General features: G+C 51.1%; 1 protein-coding gene across 1 annotated transcript in view; it reads right to left on the reverse strand.

The window, feature by feature from the left end:
* The window catches only part of LOC120223290 (complement C3-like), a 36286-nt gene extending 20936 nt beyond the window's left edge, over positions 1 to 15350 (reverse strand). Inside the window, 18 exon segments of the mRNA XM_039221334.1 lie at positions 172 to 280; positions 8119 to 8316; positions 8457 to 8528; positions 8780 to 8909; positions 9196 to 9354; positions 9680 to 9886; positions 10003 to 10212; positions 10602 to 10748; positions 10854 to 10969; positions 11363 to 11489; positions 11589 to 11691; positions 11836 to 11926; positions 12012 to 12094; positions 12188 to 12282; positions 13988 to 14058; positions 14156 to 14318; positions 14656 to 14848; positions 15246 to 15350. Of these exon segments, the coding sequence (XP_039077265.1) occupies positions 172 to 280; positions 8119 to 8316; positions 8457 to 8528; positions 8780 to 8909; positions 9196 to 9354; positions 9680 to 9886; positions 10003 to 10212; positions 10602 to 10748; positions 10854 to 10969; positions 11363 to 11489; positions 11589 to 11691; positions 11836 to 11926; positions 12012 to 12094; positions 12188 to 12282; positions 13988 to 14058; positions 14156 to 14318; positions 14656 to 14848; positions 15246 to 15316 (2345 nt within the window). The 5' untranslated portion in view covers positions 15317 to 15350.
* Positions 15351 to 16348: the final 998 nt, after the last annotated feature.

Genomic DNA, 16348 nt, shown 5'->3' on the forward strand with positions numbered 1-16348 from the left:
GGGCACATGAAAGTAGATGGACTCTTGACTTTCTTCTAGGCTGGATTATGGGGTTGCATGATGATTCCAGAAGAGAGGGGTATGGGGTACATGAAAATGAAGTGGTCCAGCCTGGGCTGCTATAGGAGCTGGCCTGGAGGATGGATTGATTTGGGGGTATCTCAGCCTTACCCATCTTTCGCAGGTTCATTGAGATCTTCCATGCGCCACAGCCAGCTCTCAGGGAACTGGCTTCTGGAAATGATGTCTTCTTCTGGGATTATATCCTCATCCATCTCACCTGGGAGGCACAGGGTGAGGAGTGGGTAATCTGGGTTTAGAATAGACCCCTTTCTCCACTGAACCTGAGATACTTATCTCTACATATCTGAAGGGGTTCCCACCAGCAAAACACACCCACAGTCCATGATGGCAGGGGGAGGGGACAGGCATGTTTGCCTTATTGCTCCTCCCAACCCCCAACACTATTAAAAATGACATTTTGCAACTGTATTGGTACAAAGGCAAAAATAGTCCAGGCTGGGTCATATTATTTCCTCTCATCCTATTTTCACAGGAATGAAAGCATTTCCATGAGTCTCTGAGCATGGTGGCTCCCAGGATCCGTGCCTGCTGCATCTGTTGGTTGTGGTTCCCAAGCAAACAGGTGGCTCATGAGACTCCCCAGACCTGCTGGTGACCCCTGGCGATGGGGTGGCCTGACACCATCAGCGAGTAGATGAAGTATGGCCAGAATACAGTTCAGCCCTGTCTGGGCTTTCCTCAAAACACGAGGGGCAATTGTAACGTGGCTCTCGGTCTGCCTAGTAACAAAGTAGGTGAAATCCACTGAAGCCTAAATCCACCCACATTGTGGAATAATCCATCAAAGTGCCTGTGGGATACACACATGCAAGTAACTCTGTCTCACCTCCAACCGACTAAAGAAATCATACAACACGAGACACCTGGGTGGCTCAGTCCATTGAGTGTCCGACTACTGTTCAGGTCATGATCTCATGGGTGGTGATTTGGAGCCCTGCATCAGGCTCGCTGCTGTGTGAGCCTGCTAGGGATCTTCTGTCCCTTCCTCTCTCTGCCCCTTCCCTGCTTGCACATGCTCGCCCTCTCTCAAAAATAAATAAATATTAAAAAATAGATAGGAGTCGGGGCGCCTGGGTGGCTTAGTCGGTTAAGCGTCCGACTTTCGCTTAGGTCATGATCTCGCGGTTCGTGGGTTCGAGACCCGCGTCGGGCTCTGTGCTGACTGCCAGCTCAGAGCCTGGAGCCTGTTTCAGTCTGTGACTCCCTCTCTCTCTGACCTCCCCTGCTTGCGCTGTCTCTCTCTCTCTCTCCTAGAAATAAATAAAAACATTAAAAAAAATAAAAAAAAATAGATAGGAGTCAAGATTGCAGAGAAGTAGGGGGACTGGATTTCCCTTGTCCGTCAAACATAGCTGTCCTGAGGTCAGAACATTTGGACTGAAGTGTCCTGTGATTTCAGCGTGACTTTCTTCTGACCCAGCTGGCCTGTGCGTGTGGCTGTGGGGAGGGAGCCAGCCCGGGGGCAGTAGCGATATCTGGGGCCACTGGGAGAGGGCAGTCCCCTCCCTCAAGTACTGTGGGAGCAGGGTTTAGTGACACCCCCCCCCCCGGACAAAAGACCTTGCAGGCACCAGCCATGTTGGCTGGGGGGAAAGGCTCTACCCCAGAACTCGGTCCGCGCTGTAACAGGGGTGGGCAGGGGGAATCCTTTAAGACATCAGGGTTTGCATCTCAGCTGAGCGCCTAGGAGGCTCGGGAGGCTGTGGACAAACCGGCCCCCACCCCGTGGGCAGCCTGAACAGCATGGTTTGACACAGTCAGTCGGGTGGGGGGCGGGGGAGGAGAGACTGGGGTGCCGCCATTTCTCCCCAACATCAACACGGTGGGGCTTCAGGGAACAGGAAAGCAGTTGAGTATTGTTCAAACAGATATAAACAATATTTCTGAACAAGAATTTAGAATAACAGTCATAAGACTGGTAGCTGGGCCTGAAAAAAGCCTAGGAGACAGCAGAAATCTATTGCTGAAGAGACCAAATACCTATGAAATAATCATGATGAATTAAGAAATGCTGTAAATGAGATGCAAAATAACCCAGCTGCAGTGATAGCAAGGATGGAAGAAGTAGAGTAGAGAATAGGTGAAATAGAAGATAAAATTATGGGAAATGATGAAGCTGAAAAAAAGAGGGTGAGGAAGTTACTAGGCCATGAGGGGAGAATTAGAGACCTAAGTGATTCCATAAAATGAAAAAGACCTAATGGATTCTTCTTCCATATCACGGAAGTTCCAGAAGAAGAGAGAGAAAGGAGCAGAGGTTTATTTGAATAAATTATGGCTGAGAGCTTCCCTCATCTGGGGAAGGAAATAGGCATCTAAGTCTAGAAGCAAAGGGAACTCCTTTCAAAATCAACAAAACAGGTCAACACTATGACATATCACAGTGGAACTGGCAAAATACAAAGATAAAGAGAGAATTCTGAAAGCAACTAGGGAAAAATGGGCCTTAGCCTACAAGAGTAGACACAAAAGGGTAGTAGCAAGCTGTCCACTGAAATTTGGCAGGCCAGAAGGAAGTAGCAAGAAATATTCAATGTGCTGAATAGGAAAAATACGCAGCCAAGAATCCTTTATCCAGGAATGCTGTCATTCAGGATAGATGGAGAGGTAAAGGCTTTCCCAGACAAACAAAAACTGAAGGAGTTCAGGGCGCCTGGGTGGCTCAGTCAGTTAAGCTTCTGACTTTGGCTTAGGTCATGATCTTGCGGTTCATGGGTTCAAGTCCCGTGTTGGGCTTTGTGCTTACAGCCAGCTCAGAGCCTAGAACCTGTTTCAGATTCTGTCTCCATCTCTCTCTGACCTTCCTCTGCTCACTCTCTCTCTCTCTCTCTCTCAGAAATAAATAAAACATTAAAAGAATTAAGAAAAAAACCAAAAAACTGAAGGAATTCATGACCACTAAATCAGTCCTGTAGGAGAGCCTAATGGGGACTCTGTGAGTGGAAAGCAGCAAAGACTGTAAAGGACCAGAGACAGCACCATAAGTGTGAAACCTGCAGATAACACAATGACACTAAGTCCATCTCTTTTGATAATCACTCTAAATGTAAATGGACTAAATTCCCCAATCAAAAGACATAGGGTAACATAGGGTATCAGAATGGATAAAAAACAAGATCCATCTATATGTTGCCTACAAGAGACTCATTTTAGACCTGTGGACATGTGAAGGGATGGAGAGCCATCTGTGATGCTATTGGATGTCAAAAGAAAGCCGGAGTAGCCATACTTGTACCAGACAAACTATATTTTAAAACAAAGACTGTAACAAGAGATGAAGAAGGGCATTATATCATAATTGAGGGTTCCATTATCAAGAACTAACAATTGTAAATATTTATGCCCCCAAAATGAGAGAACCTAGATATAGAAATCAATTAATCACAAACATAAACAAACATATAGGTAATATCATTGCCTTGGAGGAGACTTTAATACTCTACTTACTGCAATGGAAAGATCATCTAGGCAGAAAATTAGTAAGGAAACAATGGCTCTGAATGACACATTGGACCAGATGAAGTTAACATATATTCAGAACTTTTCATCCCAAAGCAGCAGAATATACATTCTTCTCAAGGGCACATGGAACATTCTTGAAAATAGATCACATATTGGGTCACAAAATAGCCCTCAGCAAGTATAAAAGGATTGTGATTATACCATGAATATTTTCCAATCACACTGTGAAACTTGAAATAATCCACAAGAAAAAAAATGGAAAGCCCCCAAACACTTGGACATTAAAGTACATCCTACTAAAGAATGAATGAGTCAACCGGGATATTAAAGGAGAAATTTAAAAATGTATGGAGACAAATGAAAATGAAAACATGACAGCCAAACCCTTTGGGATGCAGCAAAAGCAGTTCTAAAAGGACAATGCATTGCAATTCAGGCCAATCTCAAGAAGCAAGAAAGGTCCCAAATGCATAACCTAACCTCACATCTAAAGGAACTAGAAAGGCAGCAGCAAAAAGAAAGCCCATGGCCAGCAGCAGGAGATAAATAATAAAGATAAGAGCAGAAATAAATAATATAGAATCCAAAAAAAAGACAACCTAGTAGAACAGATCAATAGTTCTGATATAGTGTAAGAGATGGTTTTGTGAAAGAATAAATAAAATTGATAACCCCCTAGCCAGGCTTCTCAAAAAGAAAAGCGAGAGGACCCAACAGATAAAATCATGAATGAAAGAGGAGCAACACAACCAATGCCACAGAAATACAATTATTTGAGAATGCAATGAAAAATGATATGCCAACAAACTGGACAATCTAGAAGAAATGGACAAATTCCTAGACACCCATGCACTACCAAAACTCAAAAGGGAAGAAATAGAAAATTTGAACAGACCCATAACCACTGAAGACATTGAATAGGTTATCAAAAATCTCTCAACAAATAAGAGTCCTGGGTAAGATGGTTTCTCAGAGGAATTCTACCAGACATTTAAAACAAGAGTTCATACCTATTCTCCTGAAGCTGTTCCAAAGACAGAAATGGAATGAAAGCTCCAGACTCATTCTATGAAGCCAACATTACCTTGATTGCCAATCCAGACAAAGACCCTACTAAAAAGGAAAATTACAGGCCAATATCTCTGATGAATATGGATGTAAAAATTCTCAAAAGATACGAGCAAATCGAATTCAGCAGTATATTAAAAGAATGCTTCACTATGATTGAGTCTGATTCATTCCTGGGCTACAGTACTGGTTCAATATTTACAAATCAATCAACATGATACATCACATCAATAGAAGAAAGGATAAGAACCATAGGATCCTGGGGCACTGGGTGGATCTGTCAGGTAAGTGTCTGACTTTGGCCCAGGTCATGACCTAGCAGTTTGTTGGGTTCAAGCCCCAAATCGGGTTCTGTGCTGACAGCTCAGAGCCCAGAGCCTGCTTCAGATTCTGTGTCTCCCCTTCTCTCTGCCCCTCCCCTCCTCATGCCCTGTCTCTCTCTGTTTCTTGATAATAAATAAATGTTTAAAAAATTAAAAAATAAGAACCATAGGATCCTGTAAGTAGATGCAGAAAAAGTATTTAACAAAATACAGCATCCATTGTTAATAAAAACCCTCAGTAAGATTGGAGTAGAAGGAACATACCTTATCATCAAAGCCATATATGAAAGGCCCGCAGCTAATATCCTCAGTGGGGAAAAAAACAGAGCTTTCCCATGAAGATCATGAACATGACGGGGATGCGCACTCTCACCACTGTTGTTAAACGCAGTGTTGGACATCGTAGCCTCAGCAATTAGACAACAAAATGAAATAAAAGTCATCCAAATTGGCAAAGAAGAAGCCAGACTTTCACTCTTCACAGATGACATGATACTCTACCTGGAAAACGCAAAAGACTCCACCCAAACTGCTAGGAACTGATACATGAATTCAGCAAAGTCGCAGGATGTAAAATCAATGTAGAGAAATTGGTTACATTTCTATACACCAATAATGAAGCAGCAGAAAGAGAAATCAAGGAATAAATCCCATTTACAATTACACCAAGAACCATGAAATACCTAGAAATAAGCCTAACCAAAGAGGTAAAAGATCTGTATGCTGACACCTATAGAAAAATTTTATAAAAGAAATTGAAAAGACACAAAGAAATGGAAAAACAGTCCATGCTCATGGATTGGAAGCACAAATATTGTTAAAATGTTGATGCTACCTGAAGCAATCTTACACATTCAATTCAATCCCAATGAAAATAGCACCAGCAGTCTTCACAGAGCTAGAACAAACAATCCTAAATTTTTATGAAACCCCAAAAGACCCCAAACAGCCAAAGCAATGGTGAAAAAAACAAAACTAAACAAAAACCAAAGGTGAAGGCATCACAGTCCTGGACTTAAGTCTGTATTACAAAGCGGTAATCATCAAGACAGTATGGTATTGTCACAAAGACAGACACATTGACCAGTGGAATAGAACAGAACCCAGAAATGGACCCATAAATGTATGGCCAACTAATCTCCCACAAAGCAGAAAAGAATATCCAATGGAAAAAAAGACAGTCTCTTTAGCAAAGGGTGCTGGGAGTACTGGGCAGCAACGTGCCGAAGAATGAAACTGGACTACTTTCTAACACCACACAAAAATAAATTGAAAATGGATGAAAGACCTAAATGTGAGACAGGAAACCATCAAGATCCTATATGAGAAAACAGGCAGCAACCTCTTTGTCTTCACCTGCAGCAACTTCTTACTTAACATGGCTCCGAAGGCAAGGGAAATAAAGGAAAAACTAACTATTTGGGACTCCATTAAGGCAAAAAGCTTCTGCACAGCAAAGGAAACAATCAACAAAACTAAAAGACAACAAATGGAATGAGAGAAGATGTTTGCAAATGACATAGCAGAAAAGGGCTAGTATCTGAAATCTATAAAGACCTTACCAAACTCAACACCTAAAAAACAAGCAATCTATATCTACTGTCATACAGGCTACGTAAAAATTGATTTTGGGGGAAATTTCCCTTGGCTTAAATTCTGCCATTATCTGTCAGCACAAAGAGGTTTAAACATTGACTATACAGGAATAAAGAGGAAGTCCACAGTGGAGGGACCCAGCAGACGGCCCCTTAATCATGTGATCAGGGCTCAGGGAACCACAACACGCGAATCAATGTCTTTAGGCTCCTGATATGATGCACTGAGAATCCAAATGTCTCTTCTGTGACAGTGCTGCCCCCAAATGCAAAGCCTGGGGGTCACTATGAGGACGCATGGAGCCAGCCCAGACCGTGGGACAGCCCCCCAACAGCTGGACGTGAAAGTCACTAAGAAGGATGCACTGCCAGGGGTTGAGCAGACCCAAAGACACTAAGGAGAACCCACCAGTAAATATGACGTCTGTTCCTGGACCAGAACCTTTTCCTATAAAGGACCCAAACCAAACCAGACCACCCAAGCCAAAGGGAAACAACTGGCAAACCTGAGTGGGGTTGGAGGGTTTGGAGGTGGTAACAAGTCACCACTAATGCCCGAACTCTGATGACTGTGCTGTGGTTTTGTGGGAGAGTATCTTTGCTTCTAGAAATTCCACATGGAGCTAATTGGGTTTAATGCCCATTTCTCCCTTTTCTGTTTGAGACTCTTTAAAGACCAAAACAACAACAACAACAAAAATCCCAACCCAAAAGAGATGAGTATGTTTGCTTGGATCGGGCAGCCTGCTGCTGTGATGTTTCCGCATCTTCCTTAGTTTTTAAACAAAGGGGTTCTGTGTTGTGACTTTTCATCCTGTGGTTGATAAGGAAATTTCCCTCGGTTTCACGAGCTGCTCGCACTGGCCTTTGTTCTTGGAGCCCAATTTGGACGACACCGTTTCTGGTCCCCCACGGAAACGATGTGCAAGAGAAGTGTTCAAACGGCCAGTGAGAAGGGTCAGCAGAGCAGCCGCCGCTCTGCACACAGTGGTTAAAAGAGCAATCGGGACCAGTTGGCCGAGCGGGGGACCTCCCAGGGTGACCCTCATGCAAAGTGCCGTGATGCCCCCGGCACGGTGGGCTCCCTGTGGGTTTTCTTTGGTAAAGGAGAGCTAAAAATCCATCTCAGACAGAAGCATCCTCCCCCTTCAGACAGGGCCCCCTCTCCCCTCAGACAGCTTCTGCTTCCTCCACAGAGGGGTGCACACTCCCTTCTCTGGCCCTCCTCCCCCCTCAGACAGAGGCATCCGACCCCCAAACAGGCCCCTTCCCCTCAGATAGGTCCTGTCCCTTCCCACTATGCCCTTTTCCGTCAGACCAGGCCTCCCCTCCTTAACAGAGCCTCTCCATTCTAGCTGGGCCTCCTCCCTCAGACCATGACCTTCTCTATCAGACCAGGTCTCCCTCCTCCCACTGAGCCTCCCAAGTCTGGGCTAGCCTATTCCCCCCAATTGGGCGTCTACACTCAGATCAGTCCATCTCTCAGGCCAGTTCTCCCCACTTTGGCTGGTCTCCCCCCTCAGACCAGGCCCTGCCCCCTCTGACCAAGCCCCCCCCTCAGGCCGGCCCACAGGCAGGGCACTCACTCCGGGCCAGCCCCAGGTGGGCGCTGCGGATGTGGTTGAGCCTCAGCTGGGTGATGTAGTTGCAACAGTCCAGGAAGGCCTTCACGCACGAGGCCCCGAGCTGGATGTACCGGGCCCTGCGCTCGCAGGGGAACTTCATGGGGTTCTCCCGCATGCCGTGTTCACAGCACTTGCGCACCTCCTTCGGGTACTGACCCGCTGTGGGGACACGACAGCCGTCAGGCCCTCAGCCGCGGCTTCGAAGCAGGTGGAACATCCCCACAGCCCAGCCCTGCCCTCCTCCCTCCAGGGCTGGGCCCCTGATGGGCAGGGTTCGGAGGCAGAACGGGGACCCCCACCTTTGTCCATCCTCTTCTCCATGAGCATCACGGAGCGACGGCGCCGGGCAGCTGGTTTGGGGCACTCCAGCTCTGAGGGGAGGGGGACACGCGAACAAGACGGATTAAGCCCTAGCTGTGGGTTCCTGACGTACCCCTCTCAGTAGCCTTGAGGGAGGAGCGTTGGTGCTCCCATTTGACAGATGAGGAAAGCGAGGCTCCGAAAGCAGTGATCCGCTAGATGGTGGCTGGGGCAGGACTTGCAGCCAGGGCCTGCCGCCTCAGAACAGTGCCCTCCACCTGCTCTCAGCGACTGGGGGAGGCCCCCCCTCCCCGGCCCTCACCTGTCCTGTCCGGAGTCTGCAGGTCTTTGTTGGTCCTGAAGGCCAGCCCTGCGTCCGTGAAGACGCCGGCATAGTCCTTCCCGCTGCCCGCGGTGCAGCCGATGTCTGCCTTCTCCACCACGTCCCAGATCTGTGGGGCGGGCAGGGGTCACGCGGAGGCCTGCATCCCCAGGCCTACATGCCCCGCCGCCCCTGCGTTCTGGTCCCAGGCCCCCCTCAGAGCTGTGTGCGCACCTCCACCCCCTCCCAGCGCGCCTCCTCCACGTGCGCCCACATCCGCAGCCTTCACTTCGGCCCCACGTCTGTGTCCCCCAGACCTCCTTTCAGCCCAAGCCTGACCCCACCTCCAGTGCCCTTCGGAGCCTCACCCCTTTGCCTCCGCCCCCTTCCCACAAACCACAGCGGCAAGGGCTCACCTTGCTCTGAGTTAACCTGTTCTTCTTGTTCAGCACGTACACCCCCTTGTCCACCGCCACGAGCCCCACTCGGGCCCCCTGGTCACCCTCGATCTTGAGGGTCATCTGCTGCCCAGGTAGGTACACCCTCTCTTCCTTCCTGCCGCCTTTCACCACCAGCTGTTGGGGGGGGGTGGGCACAGGGGCAGGAGTGAGGAGTCAGTCCTGCCAGGCCCGATCTCCATCAGCAGTCAGGGGAGGGCATGTGTGCTGCGCTGACCAGGAAGGGGAGGAAGGTGGAGACAGACAGAATGAAGGCAGAAAGGCCAGGGGAGAGGGAGGTACTGAGGCTGAAACAGAGGTGGGGAGACAAGGAGCTGGAAAAGGAGAAGGCGCAGCTCAGCTGGGGAGCCCACCCAGAAGGCGGAGAGAGGCAGAGACGGAGACAGCCCTGGCCAGACGGGGAGTCCCAAGGTGGGTGCAGAGGAAGGCTCCAGAAGCTTACCTTGCCCACACAGGAGTCCTTGACATCCACCCACACGGAATCGGCCACCACCTCCCTCTGGCCTTTGTTGTTAATGAAGGTGTAATAAGCTACCAGGCGGAAGGAAGGAATGAAGTCCACAGTGATGGTCAGAGGCAGTGCGTACACGTCCTGGCCGGGCTCCCGCGTCAGGCGCTCCACCGTCAACAGCTTCCCTTTGTTCATGATCTGGGGGAGACAGGTTGGCATAGGAGGAATCAGCAAGGTGAGGGGGGATGGGATGACCCTGGAAGGGGGTGCTGCAGAAGAAGGAGGAAGGGCCTGGGACCCTAGAGGGCACGGACCAGGTAGGTGAAGTAGCGGATATTGCTCTCCTGGGTGGTGGTGGGGTCAATCCGCAGGTGGAAGTTGACGTTGAGATCTTCCCCTGGCGTGAGCTCCACACGAGGCACAGAGATATGCAGGTAGTTATTGCTCATGGTGCTGTAGGGCTGGGCGGTCATAGTCCTGTTGGCCTGTCGTGACTCTGGGATGCCTTCCTTCTTAGTGCTCACCTGGGCGAGGAAAGGGGGATGAGTGCCGGCCGCCCAAACGTGTCCATGTCCTAATCCCTGAGACCTTCTGTGGCCAGAGGGACTCTGCAAGCGGGATTAAGTTAAGGGTCTGAGGACGGGGAGGTTGTTTTGGAATATCCAGGTGGTCGGATCGCATGCAATCACTGGATCCTTAGAAGATAGCTATGCAGATGGCCAGACCCCTGTGCAGAGGAGAACCCCTCTATGCAGATGAAAACATGTCTGTGTGAATGGCAAGATCCCCTGATGCAAATAAAAGGACCCCATTCCTCACAGGGCAGGATGACTGTGGAAGACGACAGAGTCCTTTCCTACAAAGAGAGTCCCCTATCTCGTGGGCGTGGGGCTCGAGGGGGCCAAGGACTTACGGTGATGGGCAGGGACGTATAGGTTTTGTGTGTGTTGATGATCAGCTTGGCCACACCGTCAGCCTGGGTGAGGGAACGTGCTTTGGAGTACTGGGTCACCATGGGGACGTTACGTGCTGGGGAGCCGTCGGGGTTGGTCACGAACACCTGTGGGTGCAGTGCAAGGGCAGCTGGTGAGGGTTCAGGTGGACCCAGAGGCGTGGCCGGTGCTCAGGAGCAGGGTGGAGGGTGCAGCCCCACCCCAGGTCTCACCATGAGGTCAAAGGGCATGCCTGGTTTGAAGAACTTGGACGTCTTGGTGAAGTGGATCTGGTAGGGGGAGGTCACGATGGGGATCCCGCTGCGCTCTGCCTCCACCATGTCGCTGCCTGAGGGGGCCAGCCATGAGGACAGGTTCCTGGGCCACCCCTCCAGTTGGACCACACCTTAGACAGGGCCTCCCTCAGACTGGGCCTTCTGCATCAGACTGGCCTCCTCTGTCAGTCTGGGCCCAACCTTCATTCTGGCCTCCCCTCCTCAGAATGCCCCTCCCCTCTAGACTAGATCCCAGATTCACTCTGAATCTCCCCCACCCCCGCCCAGAATGGATCTCCTTTGTCTAACTGGGTATCACTTCCACCTGGGCTTCCTCTCTTACACTTGGCCTCTGCCCTCAGACTGGTTCTCCCCTGTCACACTGCAATCCACCTCCATTCTGGGCCTCTGCCCTCAGACTGGGCCTCCCCCCTCATTTGGGTCTCTTTCCTCAGACAGGGCCTCACCTGAGTGCAAGATAACAGTGACGGACACGTACAACGACTTCCCCACCAGGGCATCTGCTCAGGAGGGTTCTACCCCGGCCAGCAGGACCTATCGTTCCAGCCTGGCATCCCCAGTGCCGTCATTGATCTGGGGGAGGAAAGGAGGCTCAGAGAAGGGGAGGGGATCCGGTGAGGGAGGGGCAAGTCCAAAGTGGAGGAGGCTGGGGGGAGGGGGCGGGCAGAGCACCTGAACACGGGTGAGGGACTGGGGCAGCGAAATCCTCTGGTCACCATCCTGGACCCCAAAGATGACGAAGGCTATTCCATCCACATTCTTCCCGTACAAGAACCTGAGAGGCAAGAGAGTCTCAGATGCTTTCCTGGCCCACTCAGCCCACAGCTGGTCCCACAGCTGGCCGCACCCCACCCAGGGTCCCTCACCTGGCCCCTACCTGGCTCCACCCCTAGCTCCCTGGCTAGCATCTAGCCCTCACCTGGCTGTGATGGTGACCTCCAGGCCCTGTGGGTCATCAATGTAGTAGAATTTCTCTGTAGGCTCCACTTGGACCTCAAAACTGGGCAGCACTGGGGGACGAGAAGGCACCTGTAGGGTGTCAGCACTGGGCCTGTGACTGGGGGACCCCCCACCCTGGCTCCTTCCTCCTCTTACCGTACTCCTTCACCTCGAACTCAGTAGAGAAGACCTGCTGTGGGGCATCTTCATAGTGGGCTTGTATCTTCCACTGCCCTGTACTGTGGGGAAGGCAGGGGAGTGAGCCAGCCAGACCCGGCGGCCCCACACCCTCCCTTGGCATAGCGAACCCCCTCTAGGAGGGCCTGACATACTTGACCAGCTCCGGGATGCTCCAAGACTGGGACAGGATGCCAACCTGGTTCTGAGAAGACAGGGAGTCCTGCTTGATGGTAATATTGTCGGGAGTCTGTGGAGACAGGGAGGGTGTGTCTCTTCAGAGAGCTGGCTTAGCCCCCAGGCTCTCTTCCTCCTCTCTGTGTCTGGACACTCTGTGTCACGACTACTGGGGCAGTGGTTATGAACATGGACTTGAGTCAGTCAGCCTGGGTTCACATGTCCACACTGCCTTTTACCGGCTATGATACCTTGGGCAAGTTACTGGACATTTCTGTGCTCCGTGTGCCCATCTAGAAACAGGAGAGAACTATAGCCCCGACCTCACTGATTTGGGACATGGTTCATGTCAGCCGGGGCTCACTATCATCAATGGCTGTCTGAATGCTGATAGTAACTAGCATTTATCACCTACTTTGTGCAGGACCCAGTGGTAAGCATTGTATGGGCGCTGAGCCACACAGCATTGCTTACCTTCGACTTCTTGACCTACAAGAATAGCAATTTCATGTGGTTCAACCTAATACAGAGGATTTCATTTGATGCCAATAATTAAACATCAGGAGACATCATGTAAAAATCTGGCTCTGGCGGCTCTTGGAAGTTGGGGTAACTGTGCATACGGGTTCCTGGTGGCACATAGCGACATTTGGCTGGAACTGGGCAGAGGCTGTACCTTTAGATGTGTGTTCTCCGTTCCCCACAAATCCCACTGATCCCCACAGTCAGCTCACGGGTGCCAGAACCTGGGCCCTGTTGCCTTCGCGTGATCTCAGGAAACACCAGTGATGACCTCCAAAACCACCTACCTCTTCCCTCGGTCCTTCACTTCCTCCTTCCATTCTCCCTCTCCCCCTTCCTCCCTCTCCTAGTAAATTTTAATGAACTTACTATATGCCAAGCACCCATCCTGTATGGAATTTAGGTTCTGTGGAGGTCTGGGGAGGGGGCTGTTAGCAAATGAACAAATCCAATTTATAGGATGCCTAAAGGAGATGACAGGAAGAGAAGAGAATGGAGGATGTGTGTGTGTTGGGGGGGGGGGCGCTTGAAATTTTACAGGATGCTCAGAGAGGCCTCTCTGTGAGATTGGGCCATCGGTGGCATCTGAGCAGAGACGTGAATGAAGTGATACAGCCATCCACGCGGCTATTTGTAGGAAGATGGCTTTCTGGTTAAGGAGGAAACAGCCTATGCAAAGGTCCTGGAGCAACCCACCCATGGAAGTTGGAGATAAAATAAGGAGGCCCATGTGACTGGAGCAGAGTGAGTGAGGGGAAGAGAGGGAGGAGGGGAGGATAGGCAGGGGCCAGGGTAAATCCTACAGGGCCTTGGGGACTGCCAGGTAGACTTAGGCTTTTACCCCAAGGAGGTGGGAACTCCTGGAGAGCTCTGGGTGGAGGAGGGTGGGACCTGCTCGAGCCTGCCCCCTGGCTGTAGTAGAGTGATTGTACTACATAGAGTTTTTAATCTGTTATCCCAATCTTCAGCTGAGAAAACTGAGGCCCAGGAAGAGAAGTGACCTGTCCAGAGTCACACCGTCCCCAGAGGTTTGTCCGGAGCCAGAATCCACCAGCAGAAGCCTCACTGCACCGGTATCCCTGCATCTCTGCCTTGTGTCCAGGGCTCTTTCTGTGTCCGTGACTCTACACATTTCTGTGCCTTTAGGCCTCTGCAGTCCTGCCTTTTCTGGAGTCTCTTTCTCTGTCTCTCTCTATCTCTTTGTCTCTCCCCGAGTCTCCGCTCGGGGCATGTCTGGGGCCCCGGCTGGCTGGTACCTGGATGGTGACGATAACGGTCCGGCCCACGGGCAGTAGGTCATTGTTGACGGTGAAGATCCGGTAGTAGACTAGAAGATGGGGGGAAGGAAAGAGGGGGTGAGTGAGGACCTGCGCCCCACCCCCCCAGTCTGTCCGGCCCTCTCCAGCCACCGCCCAGCCCCTCACCTGTGGAGCCTGGGGTGTAGATGGGCTTGTCCGTCTGGATGAAGAGGTACCCACTGTGAAAGCTGACCAGGACCAGCTTCTCCATCACAGTGCCCCCGAAGTCCGCCTGGACAGTCACGAATTTTTTCCCCTTCCCTGATGTTAATTCCTTGCTGGCCGGGATCTAGGCATGGCCCAGAGAATCGTTGAGATGCCAACTCGGACCCTTTGCCCACATTCAGCCCCAGCCTTTTGGTGGGTCCCCTCCTGCCTGCCCCTCCTGCCAGGAGCGCCCGTCCCTCCCTGGGGGTCTCCCTCGTGTGCCCAGGTGGGGGCAGAGAGGTGCTGGGGGGGAGTAAGGGCAAGAGGCGGGTAGGGATCAGAGGGGGGATGAGAAGGGGAATCAGACGGGAGCTTAGAGGACTTCAGGCGGGAGAGGGGTCAAAGCTAGGGGCTCAGGATGGGGGGGTAATTGAAGGAGGAGTCACAGAGAGGGGAGGGACATCAGCAGGTGCACCCACCTTGATGCTGACTGTGCTCAAGTGGTCATTGTCTCTGGTCAGAGCAGTGTTCTCACTGAACAGCACTTGCTTCTTGGCCGGAAAGTCGTAGACGCTGACCGTGACTGCAATGTTATTGTCCAGGTCATGGGCCTCCAGCAGTACCTTCTCCTCACTCTCCAGCCGCAGGACATTGGGGGTGATCATGGAGAACCTGCAGGAGCCAGTGGAGCGCAGGATGGAGCTGCCCTCCTAGGGACCCAGGGTCCCACCCTCACCCACACATCACGGAGCTCCCAAATCCTGTGAGGTCAGATCTCGAGGCCTCCGAATCACCGCAGGCACAGAATCACTGAACACACCATATGCACCCAAACCTCCAGACCCCTGGTTCTAGAAACATCCGCCTCCTGTCACTACCCCGAATGCCACGAAAACCCAACTCATGAAATCATGAGCTCACAGGCAGGCGGAATGGATTCACATCCCAACCCGCTGACCCCTGCCTCCACAGACCCATGTGCACCCTGGATTCTACTGGGACCTGAACCCATAAATGCCACTCCCACCTCACAAGTAGCCTGGTTTGGGGAAGGGGCATGACCACTCACATGGGGTCCCCCAGTGCCAGGGGCAGGCTGGTGAGCAGCAGCAGCAGGCTGGGGCCTGAGGCGGGCCCCATGGTGCAGGGAAGGTGGAGGGACAGAGGAGTGAGGGAGAGGATTGGGAGGGAATGAGCAGAGGCTGTTGGAAGCTGCCTTTTATCTGGCTCCCGCCTCCCCGCCTCCGGCCTCAGCCCCGCCCACAGCTCCGTGGCCTCCCCCTCCTGGAGCTGCCCCAGATTTCTCAATACCATTTCCCAAGTTTTTCAATCCCTGGGGCCAGTGTGTCCTGAGGTAACTAACCGGAGGGCATGCCCTCCAGCAGCATGGACACACCTTCCCCCTGCCATGGTCTCCTCAGGGTCAAGGTCAGTTGGTGAACAAAGACCTTTCCCTGTTATACATACTAAGTGGTGTAGGAACACTGAGGGCCAGAGAGCTCCCCACCCCAGATAGTTGTGCCTGGCGCCCAGTCTGGTTTTGGCCATACATTGTTTAACCAATCCCTTCTGAGCGGCCCATCTCAATGTTGGTAGGTAGAGCCCCTCTTCCATGCTGTGGTCAGGCTGGGGGACAGAGGCAGCCCAGACACTCCAGTCCCCATGCTGTGTCTTCCCAGTGAAGAACTCTGCTTTGTGGAGTGTCAGGAAAGACTTCTGAGAGGAGTGGACATTTCAGCTGGGCTTTGAAGTATGTGTTGAAGTTCACTCTCCCTGTGATCATGTGTTTTAATACAAGTGGAACCTGGAGATCCCTTCATGTACCCTTGTCAAGATGCCTGCGAGACTAGAATGGTTAAAAAAAAATAAAAGCTTTCCTCATCCGTGAGGCAAGTTCCCATTGCTCGCTTTTTTTCTGTCTTACATCCACATTAGAATATTATTACCAGTATTAAATATTATTATTATAAATCGTGTTTAATTTTTTGTATGAATAGCTAAGATAGTCATAGGGTTCAACACCTAAAGGGCCCAAGTAGATGTACAGGGAAAAGGCAATTTGCCTCCTCTTCCTGCTGCCAGCCACTCTGGTCTCACATGCCGCAGTGCCACCAAATCCCTTGTTTCCTTTCACAGGTATGCATTGTTAAATGTTTGCAAGTTTTAAAAACA

Source organism: Hyaena hyaena, unplaced genomic scaffold (genome assembly GCF_003009895.1).
Source record: "Hyaena hyaena isolate Hyena2069 unplaced genomic scaffold, ASM300989v1 scaffold_988, whole genome shotgun sequence".
Lineage (NCBI taxonomy): Eukaryota > Metazoa > Chordata > Mammalia > Carnivora > Hyaenidae > Hyaena > Hyaena hyaena.